A 26,765-nucleotide genomic window follows, 5' to 3' on the forward strand; every position below is an offset into this window, starting at 1 on the left:
TTTGATTTGCATGATCCAGCGACAAATAGCATTGCTACTATTAGTACCATCTACAAAATACTTTGCAGCCATTTAATACAGCTACTTAAGTAGCTATTTCACAAACCAAGTTCTGAGTTCATAAGGGCAGCTGGTTCAAGTGAACTTCGCTGCATGCAGGTTCCCTTTCAGTTTATACATCAGCCTATTTGGGAATATTACTAAGTTGTCCACCTGAGAATTCTCATATCGCCAGGACTGTTTGAAGAAGATGCTTCATGGTCATCAACTTAAGGGCAATTGATGCTGCTGCAAGCAAGTTTTTCATTGCACCTGTGAATCGTGTACTTCTGCATATGACAATAAACTCAACCTTGAATTCGGAATAATAATAATAAATACTGGTCTTGACTGCAGTGGTAATTTTCCTCAAATATTTGTAAAATATAAAAAGTTTTTCAGTAAATACTGCAGGAGAATTGCATAATTGTAATTATGCAAAAGAATTTCAGTAAATACTGCAGGAGAATTGCATAATTGTAATTATGCAAAAGAATTTCAGTAAATACTGCAGGAGAATTGCATAATTGTAAATCATCTGTAACCCCTTCCATTTTCACTAAGGTTGCATGTGTTCTGCAATACATGGAAATCAACGCTGCATATCACACAGAGGAATGAGGAGCCTTAAGTAAAGCGCAGCGCTGATAAACCAAACTTTAGGTATAGGAACTGAGGAAATGGCTACAAGGGCACCGTGGAAGCGATAGCGGGCCACGGGACATTCTGCACACCGGAGCGTGGCGCCCGGGCTGCGGGAGCCGGGATCTCCCGCCAAACAGACCGGAAGTGACGTTGAACTGAGCGGCGGCAGTTTAGGAGAAAAAAGGTTCGTGCTTAAACTTTGTTGGGAGGGGGGAGCGTCCCCGGGGGAGGGGGAGGGGCGTCCCCCGGGTCCGGGCCGGGGTCCGCGGGGGAGGGGCGTCCCCCGGGCCGGGGTATTTGAGAGGAAATGCGGCGGATGTTTAACCAAGCCTAGGGTAAACTGTAGGTAGCCGGGGCGGGGGTAACACCCAGGGTGGTTACTTACCCAGGGCGGGGGTGAGAGGGCGGTTAGTTACCTGGGGTGGAGGTAAGAGGGGCGGTTATTTATTTGGGGTGTGATGAAAGGGTCAATTATTAAACTGGGTGGGGGCGGGGGGGGTGGTTACTTACTCGGGGTGGGGGTGAAGGGCGGTTATGTACCCGAGGCAGGGGTTAGGGGGCAGTTACACCTGGGGTGGGGGTGAGGGGGGTTGGTTACTTACCCAGGGTGGGGGTGAGAGCGCGGTTGCACAGGTGGGGTGGGGGCGGGGGGCGGTTACTCAGGGCGGGGTTGAGAAGGGCCGGTTAGTTACCTGGGGTGGAGGTAAGAGGAGCGGTTATTTATCTAGGGTGTGATTGAAAGGGTCAGTTATTAAACCGGGGTGGGGGTGAGGGTGGTTGGTTATTTACCTGGGGTAGGGTGGAGGGGGGTGGTTATTTACCTGGGGCAGGGTTGAGGGGGGTAGTTATTTACCCAGAGCAAGGGTGAGGGGGGGAAGTTACTTATCTAGGGTGTGATGAAAATGTCAGTTATTAAACTGGGGTGGGGGTGAGGGGGGCAGTTATTTACCCTGGAGGGTGGGGTGAGAGGGGTGGTTATTTACCTGGGGTGGAGGTAAGAGGAGCAGTTATTTATCTGGGGTGTGATGAAAGGGTCAGTTATTAAACCGGGTGGGGGTGAGAGGGGCTGTTATTTACTTGGGATCTGAGTGACAGAGACAAGTATTTAGCAGAGGTGGAGCAGAAGTTTAGGGTGTTTAGCTGTGGCACAGCTGAGAGAACCAGGTATTTACCTGGGCTGATAGGGCCAGATATTTACCCAGCTGTGAGGTGAGAAAGCCTGGCATTTACCCAGGCGGAGGTGAGGAAAGTCAGGATATATGGGAGGTAGGAAAGTCAGGATATATGGGAGGTAAGAAAGTCAGGCATTTTCCCAGAGTGGAGTAAAGGAGCCAAGATTTTACCCAGGTTTGTGGTGAGATGACTGTGTACTTACCGGGGGGGGGGGGGGGGGCGACTGTGACATGGCAGGTTAAAAACCAGACAGGGAGCCCCTGGTCAATTAGGTATTGTGGTGACAGAGATGGACATCCTGACAGGCATGGAGGACATTCATTTAGACTAGACCCATCAGCCCTTGACATCAATCCTGTGAGGATTCTGTGTCTGTTATCATTGCAGAAACCCTGGCAGAGGCTTAAGTAAGGGTGGCCCTTTAATGAGCATTCTTGCATCCTCCTGTGCAGTTGGCTCTTCTGCTGGAGCCTACATGGTTCTTTTGAATAAATATTGGTTCTATGATGTTGCAGTAGTGAAATCAAACTGCACTGCATGCTAATTGATGTCATTACCGTTCGTCTCATATTATATGAAGGCACGTCACATCAGTAGAGACCAACACAAGAATTTGTCATTGGCTGCTTTTTGTGGCATAGGATGCTATTTGCATTTGTGAACAATTCTGATTTAAATCAATTGCAAGCACATTAAAAAGTATGTTACATGATAGAATTTCTAGACCATAGAGTCATATATCTCATCAACCCAATCCATATAGAATCCTTTTTTTAAAAAAACTGAATCCAGCAACCATATATTCCAGGAATACAAGTCTGATTCAATTTACCTCTTACAATCTAGCCCTTGGAAGTTTGCTGTGATCTAATAAATCTATATCACATTACCGCCAATATATCCTTAAGATGGGGAGACAAAAGCCTGGGAGTTTAGTGCTGTTGTATATCTTGAGTGATGGTGGCAACCAAATGAGATGTTCCTGCTCTGGTAGGATAAATCCATCTCCATCAGCCTGGAAATCACACATTAGGATCCACTAACCCAGTTGCAGAGTGTCCGGAGATTGCAATCTACTGACATCAACACCAGGTGGATGCTGAAGGTTTTATCAAGGTTTTAAGGGGGAGAGGAAAGGGGATAGGTGGAAATGTGGGCTAGGCTACAGGCAGCATGGCTGCCAGAACTATGGTGGTGGGAGGTGGGGAATCAGGGGTGCTCATGAAGACAAGAAGCAGCCATGGGGATACAGCTTCCCTCTGGGAGAGAGAAAGTTGGCAACTGGAGAATGGGGGAAAAGTTGGAGAGCAGTGGAATTGAGGGAAAGAAATGGATAGTGTAGTGGGAATAAGCTGAAGCGGGATAGACTGAAACAGGCACTAGGGTGCATGGTACAGTGTTAAGGATACTGAGAGGGACTGACGCAGGGAAGGGATTAGGGTGGGATGGGGTTGCTGATGCAATGGTCTGAGAAAGAGGGTGTGTGTATGTCTGTGCTAAGTCCGTGAGCTGAGTCTATCTTCAGTTATCTTGAACTTCCTTGCTTTTGGATCAAGACTTTGGTCTATTCATTTCATGTGGTAGCTGTGCACATATCTTCCACTCCTTAAAAGTACTGTAGCACTCATTCATCCTTGACCCCAATGGATTGCCTAAGAAATAGAGTCAGAATCACTGTGTATATTTCCTAGAACTCAAAAGGACTGCATAGGTTCAGGAAGGGGGCTTGCCATCATAATTAATGGTGGTCAATAAATGCTTGGTTTGCCAGGGATACACAAGTCCCATGAAGACAAGAGTTGGAATTCTTCAATTCATAAAAAATTAAGAGTGCTAAGACAATTGGATACAGAGAAAGAAAATGCAAGTTAACAGAACTGGAGACAGAGTTCATAACATACAACACTGAGAGATAAGAAAATGCGGGATGGATGGAATGAATAGCAAAAAAGGGCAAATAGAGGAGAATGAGTGATAGAACTAAGGAATGTCTACTTTTTCTGGAGGACTGGGTAGCAGAAAAACTTGAGATGGAGTGTACAACACAGAAATGATCCCTTCAGCCCACAACATCCATGCCAATCCATTTGCCTGCATTAGGAATGTATGTTTCAATGCCTTCAAGTGCCTTTCTGAATGTCTCTTAAATGTAGTGATTGTATCTGATTCCACCACCTCAACCAGCAGCCTATTCTAGATATCAACCAATTTCTCTGTGAAAAAAAACTTTCCCCTCAGAACCCCCTAAAAACCCTTCCTCCAACCTTCAACCTATGCCCTCTTGTTTTTGATATCCGTACCATGGAAAAAAGATTATGACCATCTATCCTATCTATGCCCCTTAAAATACTAGATATTTCTATCAGGTCACCCCGGCCTCCTTCACTCTAGGGAAATCAAACCCAGCCTATTCAATCTCTCCCCATAACTAAATCCAATCCAGGCAACATCTTGACGAATCTCTTCTACATTCTCTTGGTACTAACATATCCTTCCTAAAGTGTGGTGACTAGAACTGCACATAATACTCCAAGTAAGAAGCAGGTACAGATCAAAGTCAAATGGAACGATGAGAGAGAATTGAGGAAAACAATATTCTGAGAATGGTGTGCATAAAATTATTGCTTTGTATGTGAAACTTGTGTATAAAATCATTATAATTTAGGTGCTCCATGCTGACTTTCATTTATCATTTCTTTCAAGGAGCATGAACAACTTTAAAGAGCTTATGGAACAATTTCAGAAGCCATTTCAAATTCTGCTTCACACACTAACCCTGGGCACGTCGGGAGCTACCAGTGCATTTCGTATTCTGCAGCGTATCCAGTCAAAACAGTCTCTTCATTGGAGAACCTTCATAGAGACACTGTGCCAACCTGAGCCGTTTTTGGAAGGGAACAAGCAGAAGTTAAGTCTGTAAGAGCCTTTAAGAAATATTAATTCACATACAAATTATGACAGGGCAACATAGGCTGGATCCAAGGAGAATGTTTCTCCTGGCTGGGATTTGTCTAGAACCAGGATCAGGGTTTCAAAATACAAGGTAAGAATTTAGCACAGATGAGGAGAAATTTCTTCACTATGAGGCTAGTAAAGCTCAAGCACTACCACTAGAAACGTCTAACTTATTGCTGTGCGCAAATGGATTGGCCTGTTTGCTTACACTGACTCCACCAAAAGTGCTGTGGGATTTCCTGAAGATGGGCTAGGTGGTATATAAATGCAGGCTCCTTTACTTCCTAATTTGAGTGTCATAAGTTGTTACTTTCTATGTATCTTTCTTAATCACTTTTTCAAATTGTGGAGGGCAGATGTAACATAATAAGTTAGAAATGGGGAAGTCACGAATGTAAAATGAAATAGTGGAGAATGTGATGGCAGGATGAGTATCCAGAAAAAAAAACAATCTCTTTGAAGTGGTGAGGGGTGGCCACCAAAACAAAAAGTTTGTGAACCTCTGGGCCACATTTTTGCTTACTCAGGGCAAAAAAATGTCTTATTTTTGGGCACCTTCATTTGATAAAAATTGGGATATATAAAACTACTTGGTAATGCTTTCCCCTTGAGTTTGATAACCCCATGATCCATCTTTCTGATAGTGATTCTTTAACTTTCTATGTTTTTCGCAAAGCTTTTGTCTTTACTAATTATGAGGAGCACCTTAGAAATGCAAATTGCCACGTGCGAATCATTCAAACAGTTCTCCCATCATTCAGGCAGAATGAAAAGGAACATCAGTGCACTCCTCTGTCCTGATATGCAAAATCTCCTTGGTTAATTCTGGGCATTTAGAAATAAGGTGCTAAATGAATTTCTTTCCCCTTATCGTGCATAAGACCTCCATTTCTGGCACTTTCTAGGTAGCTGTTCATGGTTGAGTTTGGACAGTAAGTGCCAGGCATCTCTTGGGTAAACCCATTCCTGCATATACTTGGTATGAGTACATATCCAGCAAGGTCATGATACCACAATAGCTTTCTTTCTCCCAAGCCCTCACCCTGGAGATGCTGAAAATTGTTGTATGCTTCTACCACTGATTCTGTTAACTTGGCTCAGATCACACCTCCTGGGACTTGCAGAACTAGTTAAATCTTTAACCATGTGGATGCCATTTTACTCCAAATGCTTGATATTCACATAATTTCACTTTCTGTGCAGTTAAAGCACAATAAAGCTACTTACATTTCTCCATTATACCTTGAAAATGATCTAAGTTACATGGTCTCAATCCATTTCATACTGAAATTATCCCTGTTCAAGTTGGACTCTTACACTTGAACAGGACTTCCAGAAATGAAAGTTTTCCCTACAATCTCTACTCATCTAATTTTAGTGACATGTAATTAGAGAATTAGGTATTTATTGGGTAGTTAATTAAAATGCAATACAAGTGATTTGTGATTAATACAATACTCTAGATTTCCGTTGTTCCTGCAGGATTGTGTTACCTAGCCAGCAATTCACCTTGGGATAAATGCCAGAGGTTACAGGATTTGTGGGAAGTTGTGATAACAGTATTCTGTCTATCAACTGTTTACCAATAGTTTCATTTTTTTTCCTCTTTTAGAAAGCCACTGTTTTACCTTTTACCAGTACTGGTCAGAAGAAACCTCTTATCATTTCTTCACTTGGCCAGTAGTTATGTACCTAAAGACTGTCTGCATCATCTCATCTCACAGTTAAAGAAAAACCTGGACACTGATCTCTGGATACAGAAATTAATTGACGTCCTGGAGCAAGACTTAGAAGGTGGATCATGTTATTTGAAGTCAAATTCACATTCAAACAGGTTTCAGAAGCAATTGAAATATCTCTGTCAAACGCTGGTTGGAAATTCTGAAGATCCTTCAGGTGCTGAAAAAAGGTTGGGTTGGTACTACAATCAACAAAATGTCAGCAGTGATAAATCATGTGAAGGTACAGAAGACAATATAACATTAACACAGAACTCAAAAAAACGAAAAAATATTCTGAAAGGTGCATCACTTTTGGAAGATGATGAGCAAAATATAACAAAGAAAATAAAACTAGCAGAGGACATTGTCTCTTTGGAACCCTTTATTATCAATGAGAACCAGGGTGTAACTTCAAACTCGGAAAACATGAAGCTTATCCAAACACACATGCAAAACAAGATGGGCATTGTTGAAGTAGAGCAGGAAGTCCTTCCAAAAACAGAGAAAAAAGTTGATCTACCTGAACATATCAAGGTATGAATAAAATGTAGTTAAATATACATAGAGGATGCTTGACTGAAGCCATTAATCCAGACTTTGTTGAATGGAGTCTGGCGCTCACATTCACTCCTTGTCCTGAGCTTACTTGGTTCAGATCCACAAGGCTGAATTTGCTAGGCAGAAGAATACAGGAGTGGAGTACACTGAATGATTTGCAAACTAAAATCTTCCAGCAAATTCAGAGCTTGTAGATTTGGATAAAAATGTGCTGCAGTAGCTGGCATTTATGTGGGTTAATACTGGGAGCTTGCTGTGAAATTGCAGACATTTACCAGTTAGATACATCCCTCAGGTTTTTGTTATAATTTGAGTGACTGACTTAATTCATTGATCTGTATATAATTACTCCAGTATTAATAAAACTGGTTTATTAAATAGTGGTATTAACATTTTAAAGTGTAGAGGGAGTGTGAACGGTTCTCCTTGACAAACCAAAATTATTTTTACAGTGCATTATAGTAGAAAGGAACAGTAAAAGAGTTAGTTGTGATGCAGAGACAATAAGTGGGCAAGTAAAGCAGTTCTGGCTGAGATCCTTCCCCTATACCTCCTCAGTTTTTTGGTATTGCTCTGGTGCAGTGAATCAATCCCTACTTGAGGATTTGAGTACATAAAGTGATGCCTCATTGCAGTTCTGACAGAGCATTGTATTGCTAGAGGTGTCCTCTTTTAATCAGATATTAAAAGGAGGACCCATTCCCTCTGTTTATGAGAATATAAATGTTCTGTGGCACTGTTCTGGGAAGAGGAGGGAGTTCATTTACGTGTTCTAGTTAATAATTCCTATGCTCTAATGTTCTCTGAGGAAGTGAGAGGTTTCATATTCTGCCTTGATCCTTATGGTGTTTAACCCTAATCTAATCTGAGTCTGTAGCACAAATTGCTTTCAGTCTGAGCAGTTTTCCTAACTGCATTGTAGTCTTTGCCGGTATTTACCCTGTATGTTAGAACACCTTGTTCTTTGCCACATACAGCTGTGGAGGCCCGATAATTGGGGGCGTTTAAGGAGGAGATTGATAGGTATCTAATTAGTCAAGGTATCAAGGGATATGGGGATAAGGCCAGAAATTGGGGCTAGATAGGAATAGTTTTAGTTTAGCTCATGGAGCAGACTCGATGGGCCAAATGGCCAGCTTCTGCTCCTTTGTCTTGTGATCTTGTGACCTTGATGCCTCAAATTCCCCTTTTCTCCATCCTTGCCAATGCTCCTTCTGGTCCTGTCCCAGTGCCTCCGTATAACTTCAGGAAACTGAACATTCATTTTTCCTTGTAGTGTAAAATATTTTCCCCTCGAACAAGATCCTTCTCTTTGACCTCGCACTGACATTCTGAAATTAATAACAAAGAATGATTAAAAAATTAATAAGGAAGGAAAAATTAGAGAAGACCAAAGTGGTTCTCTTTACAATATTTTTATTAAATCCATGGAAAAAATACAGAGTACATGCATCAAGAAAGAGAGTAAAAATACTACTGAATACATTGTGTTAAATCATACTTAGAATTACAATACTCTAAATCAATAATCACATATAGTAGTTAGTTAATAAAGGAAGAAAAAAAATTGAAATATTTTATTACAAAAAAAAATCTACCCCCGCTACCAAAACCCGAAGCTGTTAGATGGAAGAAATAGCAAGGAAAAACCTTAAAAATATGTAACAGTGTCAGCCAATATCTGCGTTTTAGTCCCCAAATCAGAGATTTTGAAAATAATTCAAAAAGGGTTCCCACAGGGTTTGAAAGTCTAGGTTAGATTCAAAAACTGAACAGCGAACCTTCTCTAGATTCAAATATGACGTAACATCCCATAACCATTGAACATGCGTAGGCAGAGTAGCTTCCTTCCATTTAAGCAATACTGCTCTCCTGGCTATAAGAGAAATAAAAGCCAGAATATGTAAATCAGAAGCCTTCAAAGTTATATCTTTTCCTCCAACAATCCCAAACAGTGCAGTCAAAGGATTAAGTTTAAAATTTATTTAAAAAGTACAGAATAAGTATGAAAGAACTCTGTCCAATATTTTTTAAGACTCTGACACGTCCAAAACATGTGAATTAAGGAAGCCACTCTGTTATTGCATTTATCATAGTAAGGAGATATATCAGAATAAAAATGGGATAGTTTATCTTTAGACAAGTGAGCTCTATGGACCACTTTAAATTGAAGGAGAGAATGACGAGCACATAATGATGAAGTATTAACCAACTTGAAAATTTCATTCCAAGTTTCCTCGGAAATTGACATCTGCAAATCTTGTTCCCAAGTGTTTTTAATTTTATCTAGTGGCACCTTACTCATTCCTAATAATCTGTCATAAATATTAGATATTGAGCCATCCTGAAAGGGTCCCAAATTAAAAATGTCATCTAATAAATTCTTATCAGGACACAAAGGAAAAGAATGTAATTGAGATCGAAAAAAATCTCTAATTTGTAAATATCTAAAAAAATGAATTTTTGGTAAATTATACTTGGTAGGCAATTGTTCAAATGAAGAAAGGTTCCCTCCAACAAACAGATCTTGAAAACAAGTAATACCTAACTTGTCCCACTCTTTAAAAACTACATCAGTTATAGAAGGTTTAAAAAAGTAATTAGAGAAAATGGGACTGGACAAAGAAAAACTCAAAAAAAACAAAATATTTTCTAAATTCTACCCAAATCCTCAAGGCATGTTTAACTACTAAATTATCTGTTAGTTTATTTAATGATACTGGAAGTGAAGAACCAAGCAAAGAGATAATAGAAAATTTTTTAACAGTTAATTTCCGAAGAGACCCATACTGGACAAGCCTCTTGATTGGTGTAATGTAACCAAAACATAAGATTTCGTATATTGACTGCCCAGTAATAAAATCTAAAATTAGGTAAGGCTAAACCTCCATTCTTCTTAACCTTCTGAAAGTGAATTTTATTTAATCTAGGATGTTTATTATTCCATAGGTAAGAAGATATAATTGACTCAAGAGAATTAAAGAAGGATTTAGGAATAAAAACAGGTAAAGCCTGAAATAGATATATAAATTTAGGTAAAATATTCATTTTAATAACATTAATTCAGCCAATCAATGATATAGAAAGGGGAGACCAACTTGATAAAACCCTTTTCAATGTAGTGTAGCAAGGTGAAAAAATTTTCTTTAAATAAATGCTTATAATTTTTTAGTAATTGACACCCCCAGATAGGTAAAATGATTTCTTACAATTTTAAAGGGAATGTTAATATCAAAAGGTACCAACTTATTCAAAGGAAAAAGTTCACTCTAGTATAAGTTCAATTTATAGCCTGAAAACTGACTAAAGCGAGGAAGTAAAGAAAGCATAGGAGGTAACAAGGCTTCAACATTAGATATAAAAAGTAATAAATCATCAGCATATAGAGAAAGTTTATGGTTAATACCTCTTCTGGAGATACCAAAGATATCTCTAGATTCTTGGAAAGAAATAGCTAAAGGTTCTAAGGCCAAATCAAAGAGCAAAGGGCTCAAAGGACATCCCTGTCTGGTTCCACGTTGAAGTTTAAAAGGTTTAGAGTTTTGAAAATTAGTAAGAACTCGAGTAGAAGGGGATAAATAAAGTAATTTAATCCATTGGATAAAATCAGGCCCAAAATTAAATTTCTCTAGGGTTTTAAATAAGTAATTCCATTCAATCCGATCAAAGGCCTTCTCAGCATCTAAAGATATCACACAGTCCAATATTTCCTTAGAGGGAGAGTAAATAATATCCAATAAATGAAGAATATTAAAATGAGAATATCAATTTTTAATAAAACCAGTCTGATCATCAGATATAATTGAAGGTAAGCTATTTTCCAATCTACGAGCTAGAACTTTAGAATTTTAACATCCACATTAAGTAGTGAAATTGGTCTATACGAAGCGCATTCTGTTGGGTTCTTATTTTTCTTAAGAATAAGTGAAATAGAAGCTTCATATAAAGATTGTGGAAGTCTACCCAATTTAAAAGAATCCGAAAAGACAGCACATAAATGAGGTATAAGCAAAGAGGCAAAGGCCTTGTAGAATTCTCCGGGAAATTCATCTAGACCCGGAGTCTTTCCAGAATGTAAAGATCGCACAGCCTCGGCGATTTCCTCGTATGTAATAGATTGATCCACCTGTTTTCGATTTTCAGTGGAAAGTGTAGGAACATTTAATTGGTCAAAGAAATTATCCATCACAGTATTATCTTGGGGAAAATTAGAACTGTAAAGTTTAGAATAAAATTCTCTAGAAGTATCATTTATTTCTAAAAGATCAGTTGTCCTCTTGCCATTGGCTTTCGAAATTTCTTTAATTTGCAGTCTAGCTCTGGAAATTTTTAATTGGTTAGCCAGTAATTTACCTATTTTATCTCCATGAATATGAAATTGACTTCTATCTTTTAAAAGTTGACTTTCAATTGGATAAGTTAAAAGAAGATCATATTTAGTTTTAATTTCAACTCGCCTTTTATATAAAACCGGGTCTGGATCCAAAGCATATTTTTGATCTAATAGTTTCAATTGATCAACTAGATCAGCTCTTTCTCTGTCAGCTTTTTTCCTAATGCTTGCCGTATAAGAAATAATTTGACCTCTAATAAAGGCTTTGAAAGTATCCCAAATGATAAGACTATAAATCTCTTCCGACAAATTCTCTTCAAAAAAAAGAGTACTTTGTTTCTCCATAAATTGGAAAAAATTTTGATCAGATAACAAGGTTACGTTAAAACACCGAAATCTATTTGTCTGAGGGAGCCCAGGGAAATTTAAAGAGAGAAGCACAGCAGCATGATCTGAAAGAGCAATCTCTTTATAGTCACAGGATCGAACTGATGAAATCATTCGGTTATCAATAAAAAAAGTAATCAATCCTGGAATATGTATGGTGAACATGAGAGAAAAAGGAATATTCCTTATTTCCTGGATGCAAAAAACACCAGGCGTCAATAACCCCAGTTTTCATTAAAAACGATTGAAGAAATAAAGCTGATTTATTAGGAACCGCTAATTTAGTAGATGACCTATCTAATTTGGGATCTAACCAGAGATTAAAATCACCTCCCAAGACTAAAGAATAAAAGTTCAAGTCTGGTAGAAATGACAAAAATCGTTCAAAAAATCCTGGGTCATCTGTATTTGGAGCATAAATATTAGCCAATACCATTGGTCTATTATTTATTTTCCCTGATATTAGAACGAAACGACCATTAGTATCAGTTATGACCTTATGTTGGTCAAATGAAACTGTCTTATCTATAAGAATTGAAACCCCTCTAGATTTAGCTTGAAAAGAAGAATGAAATTGGAGCCCATTCCATCGATTAAAAAAAACATGAAATATCACAATTGCAAATGTGAGTTTCTTGTAGAAAGATGATAGAGGCTTTAAGTTTTTTAATATAGGCAAAAATCTTTTTTCGCTTTAAAGGATGATTTAAGCCTTTCACATTAAAACTAAGTAAATTAATAACTCGATCCATTATGATATTATTTGAATGTAGGTTAAAAAAAAGAATGATGAGCAAACCATTGAAAAATACCAGTAAAAAGTACTACAGTAGAATTACAGATAAAGTAACTAGGCAACAGATTTGGCTGACAGCCCAGAACAGCTTCCAAAGAAAACCTCCCACCCCCCTCCCAACACCCAAAGAAAAGAAGGCGGTTTAGAAGCAGCTGGCAGCTACCTACAGATAGCATAACCCCAAATTATCTCTGCTAATTAATTTCAAGGTTAGTAAAGTTCCAACCCAGACGTAACAATGAGATAAACAATGAAACCACAATTAACGAATGTAAAAACAAGTGTTCTTAGTTCAATGCAATTTAAAATGTTGCTTTTTTCTTATTTCAAGCTATATTGAGAAAAAACGATTCAAAAAAAAGAACAAAACAGAAAAGAATCAAAAAGAAACATAATCATCCCAAAAATTAGTAAGTGGTTACTGGAAAAAAACCCGAAAGAAAAAAAATAGAAAACAGAAAGTGTTCATAACGAGGAATGTGAAATCATTCAGTAGGAGTTTCCAGAAAAATCTGGGCTTCTTCCAAGGATCAAAACCATTTTTGCGAGCCGTTTTTAAGTATGATCCTGAGTCTTGCCGGGAATTGAAGTGATGGCTTGTACCCTTTCTGATACAGATCCGACATAACATTTTTGAATTTAACCCATTCCTTCATAACCTCTGGTGAGTAATCTTCAACGATTCTAATTTGATAATCTTGGAAATTAATCATCCCTCGATGACGTGCCTCCCGAATTAGAAGCTCCTTAGTTTGAAAGTCATGGAAAGAGATGACAATTGATTTGGGTTTAACTTGCGTAGGAGGTTTGAAAAAAGGTATTCTGTGTGCTCAATCAATCTTAGGCAAAGATTCTAGAATACCAGGGAGTAATTGAGCCAAAAACTTTGCAAAGAATTCCATAGGTTGATTACCTTCAGTCTTCTCTGGTAATCCTAGAATATGAAGATTGGATCTTCTGCTCCTGTTTTCTAAGTCAATAATCTTCAACTTGAATCTTTCGCTGTCTTTGGCTTGTTTTTTTACAAAGGTTCTGTAAATCATCGATTTTTCCCATCCAAAACCGAAAGAGAGGCTTCGTTCACTTCAATTCGTCCTTCATGATCTTCCAGTCTTTTTTGAAAAGAATCAAGTTTGGCATTAATTTGTTGAAGCTGCTCGAAAATAGCTTCTAAAGTTACAGGAGGAACATCTTCCTTAGTGGTTTTCATAGCCTTAGCACCCCTTGTATTCATAGTAAAGTAAAATCACGTTTAAATTTACTACCAAGGGTGAAAAGGAAGGATTTCAAGTCGGGTTGAAAAGGTTAGGTACAGTGAGAGCAGCAGCAAATAGCTGTTACTCCATCAACGGCCAGCAGAGACTCCCCAAAGTGGTTCTGAGCAAATAGTTGGAGTTGTAGGCTGACAAGTTCCTAGGTCCTGATGTTTATCATCAGGGGTAAAAGAAATGGCTGGTGAGATAGTTGACGATTCAGTTGTAATTTTTCAAAATTCCCTAGGTTCTGAGAAGGTTCCATTAGGTTGAAAAATAGCTAGAAATGCGAAGTTGAGATTACAATGAAACCAGCCGTAATCTTATTGAATGAACGTGTATATTTGCAGGGCTGAGACATCTATTCCTAATACAAATGTTTGTACATATGATGAGTGAACAGAGAGAAAGCAGACTGTGGGAATAAATGAGCCATTTTCTGATTGGCATGTTCTCTTGACTGGAACCGATCAGTACTTGGGCCTCTTTTATTCACAATTTATATCAATCACTTGAGTGAAAGTACAGAGATGGCTGGATCACTAAGCGGTGAAAGATCAAAGAGGCTGCAAAGGCTGCCTACACTGGAAGGGAAAATAGAAAAACAGACTTCTTTATGATGAGAAACTGAGAGATGTTGCTATTCCAAGAAACCTGTGTGTTTTTATTCTCAAACTGTACAACAGACACACCAAGCAATTATATTTGTATTTTCATACAACATAAAAGGCCATTTTTGCCCATCGTCTGCTCTCAGCGCATTCCCATCAGCCCCATTTCTCCCACTTACTTCCCAGTAACCTTTTCATCCTTATGTGTGAAATCAGCTCTTGCCGATCCACCCAACTATGCAAAGGACAATTTACAGTAGTCAGTAAACCTACCATCACCTCTTTGGAATATGGCAGGAAACCAGAGCACATGCAAACAGACAGCATCAGGGGGTCAGGATTAAAACCCGAATTGCTGAAGCTGTGAGGCAGCAGCTATAACTCCTGCACCACTGTGCTGACAATTAGGAAAGCAAATGGTACTGTAGCCTTTACTGTCATATTCCAAACCATATATAATGAGATCTTGCTGCAAATATGTAGGGTCTTGGTGAGACTTAATCTGAATAAACTTTTAGTCTTTTTACCCAAAGGGAGATGTACTGGCAAGAAAGGTTAATTAAACTGATTCCTCATTTGGAGAGGTTAGGCCTTGAGGAGAAATCACATGGGTTTGACCTTGATTCATAAGTGTTTGGAAGAATGAGGGGTGATCTTATCGAAACATACAAAATGCTTAAAGGGAAGATGCTGTCACAGTAACAGAATAAGCCTTTAGGACCAAAATGTGAAGAAATTTCTTCATTCAAAAAGTTGTGAATCTAGGAATTCTCAATTCAGGCCATTGTGGATGTTCATTGGCTGACCATTTGCAATGCAGTGAAAAAATTATGAGTACTAGTGCAGTTTATGGATATCTCTGTAAAGTATGAAGGTGACATTGAGGTACAAAAAAGGTAATGGCAGAACAGACTTAAAGGTTTGACTAGCCTACTTCATATGTTTTTGTGAATACGTGCCGATACTTGACAGCAAATACCATTTTTATGCAGCCTTTAATGTAGAAAAAATATCCCAGCCCCTTGACCCCAAACAATTTCAATAATAGCATGCAATACTGGTCACAATCAACTTAAAACCTTCTTTCCCACTGTACCGCAATGGTTGAATTAATTGCTACGAGTTGTCGTACAATTGGAGTGATGTCTCAGCAACCAGTAATGGTCTCCTTGATTGTACTTCATGTACCCTTCATTCTCATGTAGTGTAGCAGTTAGCGTAACGCTATTACAGTGCCAGTGACCCGGGTTCAATTCCGGCCACTGTCTGTAAGGAGTTTGTATGTTCTCCCTGTGTCTACGTGGGTTTTCTCTGGTTCCTCCGGTTTCCTCCCGCATTCCAAAGACATACGGGTAGGAAGTTGTGGGCATGCTATGTTGGTGCCGGGGACGTGGTGACACTTGTGGGCTGCCCCCAGAACAGTGCACAAAAGATGAATTTTACTGTGTGTTTCGATGTATATGTGACTAATAAAGATATTCTATCTTATGTGCTCCTGCCACCATTACCTTTCACTGTTTATGTTCTTTCTGTCAAGTAAGTCATCATGTTGATTTAACATGTTTACTGAAAACCAAACTGAAAAGCTTAAGTTAAAGAAAGGGGAGGGCATTGGATGGGTTATTTGACAAAGCAAACCTTCTCAATTTGATGTCTGCATATGAACCTCCTATTTTTTTAAACCTGTTGAAGATCTTTATTTCTCTTTAACAGTCTTCAGTATCCACACTGAGAGATATATTTGAAGCAGACTCAGATGTAAGTATTCTATTTTTATATACAAATCTAAAGATTTGTTTGATACAAGAATTTATTCATACTGCATAAAATAAATATTTTTCCTCTATTTCATTAATTTTTATCAGTGCCTTTATTTCTCAACATAAAGCATGTTCATTCTCATCTGCTAGATTAGTATTGGCCAGAAAATAACTTTTAGGTTATTTGTTAATCATACAGTACCTCCTTTTCTCATATTGCTCCCATGGAGCAACAGTTTGAGATTTATTATCAATCTAATGTTCTTCGGAAAATGGAATATCTCTCTGTAGTGTCACCATTAATTTTTTTTAAGAGGACAGCATGTTGTTAGATGGTCCATAGTTTGATCAGAGTTGCCACAGTGACAATCTGCAGAACTCCTACTGCACAGTATGCGCATCAAGTGACTACAGTGGCCAGATCTAGTTTAGTGCCTTGTGTATTTTTTTTATGGTAGATCAAAAGGAGACTTTATTGGTGAATCAGAAATTGTTGATTTTATTCTACGCTTTCCTCTCAGCTACTGCACTATTGTACAAGAGCTTGTACAAGTGTCCACAAAGGTTTCCAGAAGACCAAATAGTAAACTAGAAGGCTCTTTTAATATCTATGGATGGAGTGGCGCTGGATTACCATTCATGTAGAGAACCTCTCTGAATGTAGCTTTCTTGCAGACAATGTCTGTGGGAGGAGCATTGGCAAGCACGGATAACCATTGAATTCATGTAGATTTCAGGGTTCCAGGGTAGCATACAATGCAGAATTCAAGTGGAAATCCACACATTTGGAATGAGTGCTAAGCAGTCCAGATATCTGTATGGTACTTGCTGCTGAGAAACCAGTGCCAAATCAAAGGTATGGAGTACTCACATGGTGGCAATCCAATTTGTTGTGGCCAGTTTCTGTATTATGTTTATGCAACTATTAATCTTCACAATGTTTTCTTGAAGATTTGTTACAGTGCAGTTGAGTGTCACATCGAGAAACAACGGAGTTGGTATAATTTTGTAATTTGTAAATTAGTAATTTTTCTCTGAAAACAGTTATGTTACAATGAGCATGCACTCTGTGGTGGTTGAGGTGAGATGATGGGTTTAGCTGGATTTGGCTGCAGCCTCCATGTATGGAAATACTTTGCATTGTTGACAGTTCTGACATCAATGTGCCTTCAGTTTCACTAAAGGGCTCTGCCTGTGTAATTACTGCCAAATTTTCTTGTAGAGGTAAATATTACATAAATGTTGAAGAGACCTGAGAAAAGAACACTTCCATGCAGGAGGTCATTATTTAGGGCCTTGACCTGCTCACCTTGACTCAGAATATTGCCTTTGTTAGTTACCTAGACCTTTTCAAGAAAGGTGGAGCAGCCTGGCCCAAAGGAGAAGATGGAGTGGTCTGAGCAACAGCTACACTTCCAAACAGTTTCAGATGCTGCAGAAAGATCAATGAGTGTGACATTGGTCTTTGGATTGTACTGGAAGCCAGCTTGATGTTTTCTGTGAGGACAAGCACTTGGTCACGGCAGCTTCAGTAAGGCAGGTTAAGCATATTTAAATTTAAGTGCTTTAATCCCAGTGGTGTACAGGATGTTTAGTTTTTAAAATCAAAATCAACCAAATCAGTAAGCTCAAAATGCTGCTACTTCTCCAAGAACGATGACGACTTATGCACTCCTGAACTAGCTGACAAATGTCCTTTCCAATTGGCTAGTGCCCACTCTCAGGCAATGTACAATTCCAGAATTATAATAACATGACCTTGGCTGGTTCCGCTTAACCTAATATCTGGGAGAAAATGCACAAGCATGTGACTAGTAGCAACCTGATAATAGAAATAAAATTAATAATGTGAGTTAAGTGTTGTAATTAGATGTGTTGTTGAGGAAGGAGGCATAAGGATGCTCTATTGCAACAGATTGCTCTTTGCTTGTCTTATCAGTGTAGGCTGCCTCCATTTGTTTTCACTTCTGCAGCTGTATCTACTGCATTCGTGGTGAGTGAATTTCGTTTCCATTTTAATTTCAGCCCACTCAGGATAGGTTCTTCAACTTAAGTTTCTTGTGCTTATAATAAATACAAACAGACTGAACTACAGGTTGTTTCTGTCTATAATTTGCTTTTATTAAATAGGTTTTTCTCTCTTTAGAAGTTGGAACCGCCTGAAGAGTTAAATATCCTGAATGAATGTGATCCAAGCCAGGTAGGATCAGAGTATTTTCTAAAGCATTTCAGCTTATCCATGTTAAGTAATGCTCCATTTTTCCAAGTGTTATTGATCTAAAGCTTCACTTTTTTGGACAACTCTGGTAGATCGTAGGCTTCTACCTGTCCGTGAGGTGCTTCCATAGCCTAGGCAGCATTTTCATACCCCAGGGTAATTTGCATGGAAGAAGCTCTGGCCTTTGGTTGGGGAGCCATGGCAGACCCAGTCTGGAGGATTCTTGGGGAGGAAGTAAGACAGTGAGCTTTGTGTAGCCACATACTTCCACTCACATGGATCTTTTCCATTCCACTCCTCACCTGATATTGCTTTCACTATCAAACAGGACATATTGCAGGTGGAATTTATGCTATTAAGAATACCCTATAAAAATGAAAATTGGTCAAGATTTAATTTTCCATTTGGTATTACTATAATAATAATAATGGATTTGGCTTTGGAAATATTCTGTGTAAACTCAGTTAAAGGGCTTGGCCATGTCCTATCAATGAGCAAACTACAAAGCTGATAGAGATATTGTTCAACTTTATGAGCTGTCAAGAACTGGGGAGGGTGCTGTTTATATGTGTTACACCTTTTTATGCTACCATGTGAGAAAGTCATCAGAAATATGAAAGCTCAATCAGTATCAGAAGTGCACTAGTGCACCCTTGGCTGAACTCTGCATGTTTCCACAATTCTATTGCCGGAACACAGTATTTGTTTGACAAAGTAAACTATTGCAGGGACAGTACCTCTCATATCCTTTCAGCAATGAGTCTGTGAATCTTTATTGCACAATACTTCCAATAACTGGGGCATTGCATTTGTTGCAGCTGGAGAAACTCTGTTTATTATTGCGGCTCTCTGAACTCTCAGAGCACCAACTGCCCCTGGCCTGCAACAAAATGATCTCACTATCTTCTGATCTCAGTTACAGCAATGCAACCGTGCTTGCTCGGACCCTCTTCTTGACAAGGGTATGGTCATTTGTGTGGTATGATCGAAACATTATTTTCTTTTCCATCTCTTCCACTATGTAGTTAACTTATGACTTTTCGGCCATTGAGATTTGAATGCAAGGTTTGCTGCCTCTCCCGATTTTTGACACCATGGATTGTTTTTTCAAAAATGTGTTAAATGATTTGATTCCATCTTTTTAATACGATTGCAGCAGCATACCTACCAATGAATGAGCAAATATATTGCAGATCTTGGGACACTTCCAAATAAATTACTACTTAGAAATGGAGGGATCCAACAGACTGATGGCTCCTGAAGAAATTTTCACCTTGGTCTCAATGGTTATGTTAGGACAGGAGCACCTCAAACAGAAAATCTAGTTCTTAATTTACCTTCTCTTGAATAGGTTGGTGCAGAGATTGGTCTTCATGTATATGTATATATGTATTAACATAAGTGATATGTAGCTTTTCCAAATGTTCAGATAGTAAAGATAGAACTCTGAAGCCTTGTGTTTCTTTGAAATAAAAATAGAAAATGCTGGAAGTACTCTGCATGTCTGGCAGCCTCTGTAGAAAAAGTAAAGCTAATATTTTAGATCGATGTCCTTTCTTTGCAAAGGCCAGAACATAAGAGGAGGAAAGTGCAAAGGAATACCTGTGATGGGATGTAAGGCAAAGAAGATTAAATGACAAAAGGAGTTGTGTGCAAGGCAAAAGGAGATGGTAATGGGACATATAAAGAAATAAAATAAGGGTCTGGAGGAGATGTAAACAGGAAAAACAGAATAATTACTGACAGTTACTGTCTGATAAAATGGAGAGCTCTGAGCATTGGTTATTTTCTGAAATTGTTGAGCCCAGTAAATATAGAAGGGTGTAAAGTGCCTAATTGCATGTTGAGGTTCCATACCATGAGTTTCTGTTGATGTTTATTAGTGCAAAATGAAGAGTTATTGTGCTGGAGTCCAAGCTACGGATGTTGAGCTCTATCAGGGGAGGAGAGAATTAACTGGAGAAGGGAGTCATAACCCTTAGTTTACTTTAACCCTAAAGTTGGTCTTTGATCAAAGGCAGGATTATGAGTCAGCGGGGTTGGGGACCCATATTCTTTCTGTATGGATGTGATAAAGACTGTGAAGGAAGGGAAAATTGACCATGTTACAGTGCTGCAGGAAGCTATTGCAGTGAGAAGTGATGGAATAAAAATAAATGTAGTTTTAAAGAAACAGATACTTTCCATTGCAGCTGCAATTGGAAACCCTGACAACTCTACCAGGGTTAGGGAATCTCCTTGTGCCTAGAGAAGAACGTGGCAAACTTGGCACTGAGGGGTTGGGGGCTCCTTTAGTTCCACACAGGAGTTGGCATCATAGGTAGACCCAAGAATGATGTTCTCCTGAGAAAATTTGGGAAGTTGGGGACCAAATTAAAAAAAAACAGAACTTCAAAAATAATAAAAATAGAAAATGCTGGAAACACTGGCAACATCAGTGGAAAGAAGAACAGTTAGTTGTTTCAGATCTGGGACCCTACATCAGAACTGGTAAAGAGAGAAAACAAGTTTTAGGTAGCAGAGAAGGTGGAAGAAGGAAATAGGAAATATCTCTGATCTCGTAAGACAGAATTACCTAATATGGCAGTGTGGCAACTCACCTTACCAGTATCAAACCGGCTTCCGAGATCGCAAGCATCGTCGGAGGCCCTGACCCAAGATGGCACGGGGCCCTCCTCCATCGTTGGGCTAGGGAAAGCCCGTGTGTGGGAAGGTCAGGTGACCCGCGCATGACATCAGTGCGGGAACTGAAGCGCGGGAAGAGTTTCGGTATTAAAAGGCACACCACGCCCCTGTTGAGCAATCGCTTTCTGACTCCAAGCAACAGACTCCGTGTCTTTATTCTATAGTAGTGTAGCTAGCCACTACATTGGTGACCCCAACGGGCCCAAACATTTTTGGACCCACAATGTCTGCGCAACAAGAGGCAGTAGCCCTTAAACTGCCCACCTTTTGGACCCTCCGGCCACATGTCTGGTTCGACCAGGCCGAGGCCCAGTTCCAGATTCGCCAGATCACCAGGGACGACACCAAGTACTACTACGTGGTGAGCACCCTTGACCAAGACACCGCAGCCCAGGTCGAGGACATCATCCAGGTGCCCCCGGAGGAGGAGAAGTATGATAAGTTCAAGACCCTCCTTCTTGAGACTTTCGGCCTTTCCCGACGCAAACGGGCCTCCCACCTCCTCCACCTCGATGGGTTGGGTGACAGACGCCCCTCTGCGCTCATGAACGAGACGTTGGCCCTGGCAGACAGCCACAAACCCTGCCTGATGTTCAAGCAGGCCTTTCTAGAGCAGTTACCCGACGACATCTACCTGCTCCAGGTGGATGCCAACTTCAGCGACCCCTGGAGGGGTGGCCACCCGTGCTGATGTCCTTTGGCGGGTGAAGAAGGACAGTGGGGCATCTGTCAAGCGCGTTGCCACGCCACATACCCAGCAGACCAGACCCGGCAATCAACCACACCCCACCCGCCACCAGGTTTGAGACACCGACCGACCAATAGTGTTTCTACCACTAGCGGTGGGGCACAGACGCCCACAGGTGCTGGCCACCATGCAGGTTTCCGGCAAATGCCAGGGCCGGCCGCCGCTGATGGCTATGGAGGCTGGCCACCCGAATAACCTCTTGCATGTATGGGACAGGCGTTCTGGCCGTCATCTCCTGGTAGATACCGGGGCCGAGGTCAGCGTCATGCCTCCCAACAGCCACGAGACTTGCAACCGCACACCAGGACCCGCCCTCAGAGCCGCCAACGGCAGCGCCATCTGGACCTTTGGCACCCGTTCGGTGCACCTCCAGTTCGGCACCAGCAACTTTACCTGGAAATTCACCCTGGCCGCCGTTGCACAACCTCTCCTCGGGGCAGATTTCCTTCGCGCCAACAGTCTGCTGGTCGACCTGCGGGGTAAGCGTTTGGTACATGCCAGGACCTTCCAAACGTTCTTGTTGGGTGAGGCCAAGCTACCGTCCCCACACCTCGACTCCGTCACCATGTCAACCAACGAGTTCGCCAGGGTCCTGGCAGAGTTCCCATCTGTACTAATGCCCCAGTTCTCCACCATCTTGCCCAAGCACGGCGTCCAGCATCACATCCCCACCCAGGGCCCACCCCTCCACGCCCGCGCCCGACGGCTACCCCCAGATAAGCTCTGCCTCGCGAAGGAGGAATTCAAAAAAATGGAGGAGTTGGGGATCATCTGCAGGTCAGACAGCCCATGGGCCTCTCTGCTGCACATGGTCCCCAAGGCAGCCGGAGGCTGGTGACCCTGCAGCAATTACCGACACCTGAACGACGTAACTGCCCCAGACTGGTACCCCATGCCGTATATTCAGGACTTCGCTGCCAGCCTGCACGGGCGGTCCATTTTTTCCAAGGTCGACCTCGTCTGCGGCTATCACCAGATCCCAGTGCATCCAGACAACATTCCTAAGATGGCGCTGATCACACCTTTCGGCCTCTTTGAATTCATCCGGATGCCCTTTGGCCTCAAGAACGCTGCTCAGCCCTTCCAACGACTGATGGACGCGGTCAGGCGCGACCTTGACTTCATCTTCATATACTTCGACGACATCGTGATCGCCAGGAACATCTCACGCACCTCCGCCAACTCTGTTCTCGCCTGAAGGATTTTGGCCTGACCATCAACCCAGCCAAATGCCAGTTCAGGCTCGAGACAATCGATTTCCTGGGCCATCGGATCGACAAACACAGCGCCTCGCCCCTGCCTGCAAAGGTCGATGCCATCCACCACTTCGCCAGACCCGCCTCCATCAAGGGCCTGCAGGAATTTCTCAGTATGGTAAACTTTTATCACCGGTTCATACCATCCGCGGCCTGCATCATGCGCCCGTTGTGTGCTCTCCTGTCAGGCGGAAGCAAGGACATTGTTTGGTCAGAGGAGGCTGACAACTCGTTCGTCAAAACCAAGCAGGCCTTGGCGGACATGGTCACGTTGGTGCATCCTCGTACGGACGTCCCGACAGCCCTCACGGTTGACGCCTCCAGCATAGCGGTCGGAGGCGTTCTAGAGCAGCTCATCGAAGGGTGTTGGCGACCGCTGACGTCCTTCAGCAGACACCTTCGACCACCAGAGCTCAAATATAGCGCCTTTGACCGCAAGCTGTTGGCGTTGTACCTGGCCATCAGACGCTTCCGATTCTTCTTAGAGGGCAGGCCGTTTACAGCTTGCACCGACCACAAGCCATTGACCTTCGCTTTCAACAAGGTCTCAGATCCCTGGTCAGCACGGCAGCAGCGGCACTTGTGGTACATCTCAGAGCACACCACTGACGTCTGCCATCTGTCCGGGAAAAAGAATGTGATCGTGGATGCACTTTCACGGCCCACCGTCCAAGTTTTGTCCCGGGGTGGATTTCGGCACCTTGGCGGAGGCGCAACAAACGGACATGGAGATGCCCAGCTATCGCACCGCAGTCTCGGGCCTGCAACTGCAAGACCTACTGGTAGTCCCCAGTGAGCGCACCCTGCTCTGCGATATCTCCACCGGTAAACCCCGCCCTGTTGTTCCAGCTGCCTGGCATCGATGGGTGTTTGATTCCATCCACGGTCTGGCACACCCATCCATCCCAACTACTGTCCAGATAGTGTCCGACAAGTTCGTCTGGCATGGCCTGCGTAAACAGGTTTCCGAATGGGCCCGGTCCTGGACAGACTGCCAGACCTCAAAAGTACAGCAGCTGCATGTCAAGGCCCCTCTGCAGGACTTTCAACCTACCCGCCGGCGGTTCGACCATATCCATGTCAACCTTATTGGTCCCCTCCCAGTCTCCCAAGGAGCGCGGTACCTCCTCACGATTGTCGACCGCTTTACCCGCTGGCCCGAAGCCATTCTCCTCATGGACACCTCCACCCAATCCTGTGCACGGGCCCTTTTGTCAACTTGGGTGGCCCATTTCAGTGTTCCGGCCCATATCACCTCAGACGGGAGCTCAATTCACCTCTGGCCTGTGGTCTGCCGTTGCCGACTTGTGCGGTTCCCAGATCCACCTCACCACCGCCTATCATCCGCAATCCAATGGGCTGGTGGAGAGGTTCCATCGACACCTGAAGTCGGCACTCATGGCCCACCTTAAGGGGCCCAACTGGGTGGACGAACTCCCCTGGGTCCTGCTGGGGATATGTACCATGCCAAAAGAGGACCTGCATGCCTCGTCCGTGGAGATGGTCCACGAAATGGCCTTGGTCGTCTCGAGCGAGTTCCTACCAGCCCCTTGGGGACCAGAGGAAGAACCTGCTGCGACGCTCAACCGGCTGCACGAGCGGCTTGGCAACCTGGCCCCGATACTCACCTTGCGACATGGACAAGCCCCAACCCGTATGCCCACATTCCTCCGAGACTGTAAGTTTGTCTTGGTCAGGAGGAGCGCGCATCGAACACCGCTGCAGCGGCCGTACGAAGGGCCATTCTGGGTCGTCAAGAACAATGGGTCTATGTTTGTGCTGGATATTGGGGGGCGCGAGGAGGTTTTTACAATTGACCGGCTGAAGCCGGCTCATTTAGACCTGGACCAACCGGTAGTGGTCCAGTGAGCGCGACGCAGGGGCAGGCCACCCAAGTCATAGTTTATTTAATTCTGACTTTCGCGATGGTATCGCCGGTTCTGGGGGGGGTGGGGTTATGTGACAACTCACCTTACCGGTATCTAACCAGCTCCCGAGATCGCGAGCGTCGTCAGAGGCCTCGACCCAAGGTGGCGCAGGGCCCTCCTCCTCCTCCATCGTTGGGCTAGGAAAGCCCGCGCTGGAAGGTCAAGTGACCCGCGTGTGACGTCAGCGCGGGAACTGAAGCGTGGGAAGAGTTTCGGTATTAAAAGGCGCACCGCGCCCCTGTCGAGCAATCGCTTTCTGACTCCAAGCAACAGACTCCGTGTCTTTATTCTATAGTAGTGTAGCTAGCCACTGCAGCAGTTCTAAAAAAAAGTTCTTATCTTAACTGCTCCTTATTGCATTTATCATGAACTCTTTAATTTTCATATTAATTTGGTTGAAGAAAAAGGAGTATGTAATCAGCATGGAAGTTGGTATCATCAGAACAGATCTGACACAGATTGTGACACTGAGAGAATGGAAATAAGTCAATATAAGAACCGAGGTGGGAGCAAATGTAGATCCCATAGATGAAGGTTGTGAAGCCAAGGAAGGGATGTATGTAAAGTTCCTATAGAACCATTTCTCACAAGAGGAACATGGCTTTCAGTCAAGGAAGAGTTCAATAATGGATATGGATTGTGTATATTCACAGGTACTCTCACTGACAGAGCCTGCATCACGCTTTCTAACAGCTGCCATCACTTTGTTCTGCAAGAAATATCCACGCCCAATCTGCATTGCAATGATTGGGCCACTCCTTCAGACTCCAGACATAGGTAAGGTCAATGTTTTTGTGAGATATACTGCTAGCTACTAATTAGCAATGTCTAATTAAAAATGAGGAAAAACACTGTAATCATACTGAATAATTGGTTAATGCACAAATTAGTTTAATGCTTACTCTTGTCTCTCTTGCACTGACATTCACCTTTAATTCTTCCCATTGTGAGAAAAGTAGAAGTCATCAGTATTTTGTTTTGGCAAAATTATGGATTTGAACCCTTGTCTGTTATCGTAGTGGAACAAGGCACTGAGCAGAACATGGGAATGTAGGAATAGCTAGATGTAAAATACCTTTTATCCATTTAGTTCACCTATCACGTGATGGTTACATGATACAGCAGTGAAGTTATTGACTATCATAGCAATCGGTCCCCTGTAGTATAGAATAATTTGTTGAGGTGAGGTATCCTTCCAATAGTTGAAAGGACTAGGAACTATAGTCTCTTCCAAGTCTCAGCTTATTCAAATTATCCCAAGATATTAATTTCAAAGAAGTTTTTTTAACTAGGCTGTCACTGATAGACTTGAATAGGTGTAATCTTGTGAAACAATTTGATGAGTCTCTAGGTTACATTTTTGTTTCTAGTCACACACATGAAATCTGCAGAATGACAGTTTCAAAGTTTGACGTCCTGCTTGTATGCCAGCTGTTAGAGGTGTACTGTGTTTTGATGAATTGAGGGTTACTTTGTTCTGGTTGGTGTTTGTATCACACTAAATCCCTTCATAAGTGATGTTTGTATTGTCAATACAAGTAACAACTAGAGCAATTTTTCATCTGTGTGGAATTTTTCTTTCTGTCTGAACCTGCCTTTCCTACACTCGAGACAGTTGCCTAACTGAGGTTGAGAGATTTCGTTATGAGCCTTTACTTACTTGCATATTTTCATGCTATAACACTGTAATTCTGGCAAA

At 41.8% G+C, this 26,765-nt stretch overlaps 1 protein-coding gene across 4 annotated transcripts in view; it reads left to right on the top strand.

Moving 5' to 3' along the window:
- The first annotated feature begins 621 nt into the window (after positions 1-621).
- Positions 622-26,765, top strand: part of fance (FA complementation group E) — a 33,298-nt gene continuing 7,154 nt past the window's right edge. Inside the window, exons 1-7 of one of the 4 annotated variants that reach the window (XM_052034911.1) lie at positions 622-868; positions 4,561-4,773; positions 6,425-7,067; positions 16,185-16,229; positions 18,378-18,431; positions 19,268-19,411; positions 25,720-25,843. In XM_052034911.1, the coding sequence (XP_051890871.1) occupies positions 4,565-4,773; positions 6,425-7,067; positions 16,185-16,229; positions 18,378-18,431; positions 19,268-19,411; positions 25,720-25,843 (1,219 nt within the window). In that variant the 5' untranslated portion in view covers positions 622-868; positions 4,561-4,564. Of the gene's footprint in view, positions 869-1,900; positions 2,032-4,560; positions 4,774-4,797; positions 4,901-6,424; positions 7,068-16,184; positions 16,230-18,377; positions 18,432-19,267; positions 19,412-25,719; positions 25,844-26,765 lie in introns of those variants that run through there. The other 3 variants (XM_052034912.1, XM_052034914.1, XM_052034913.1) reach the window with 3 other exon arrangements.

The sequence above is a fragment of the Pristis pectinata genome, chromosome 20 (assembly GCF_009764475.1).
Source record: "Pristis pectinata isolate sPriPec2 chromosome 20, sPriPec2.1.pri, whole genome shotgun sequence".
Lineage (NCBI taxonomy): Eukaryota > Metazoa > Chordata > Chondrichthyes > Rhinopristiformes > Pristidae > Pristis > Pristis pectinata.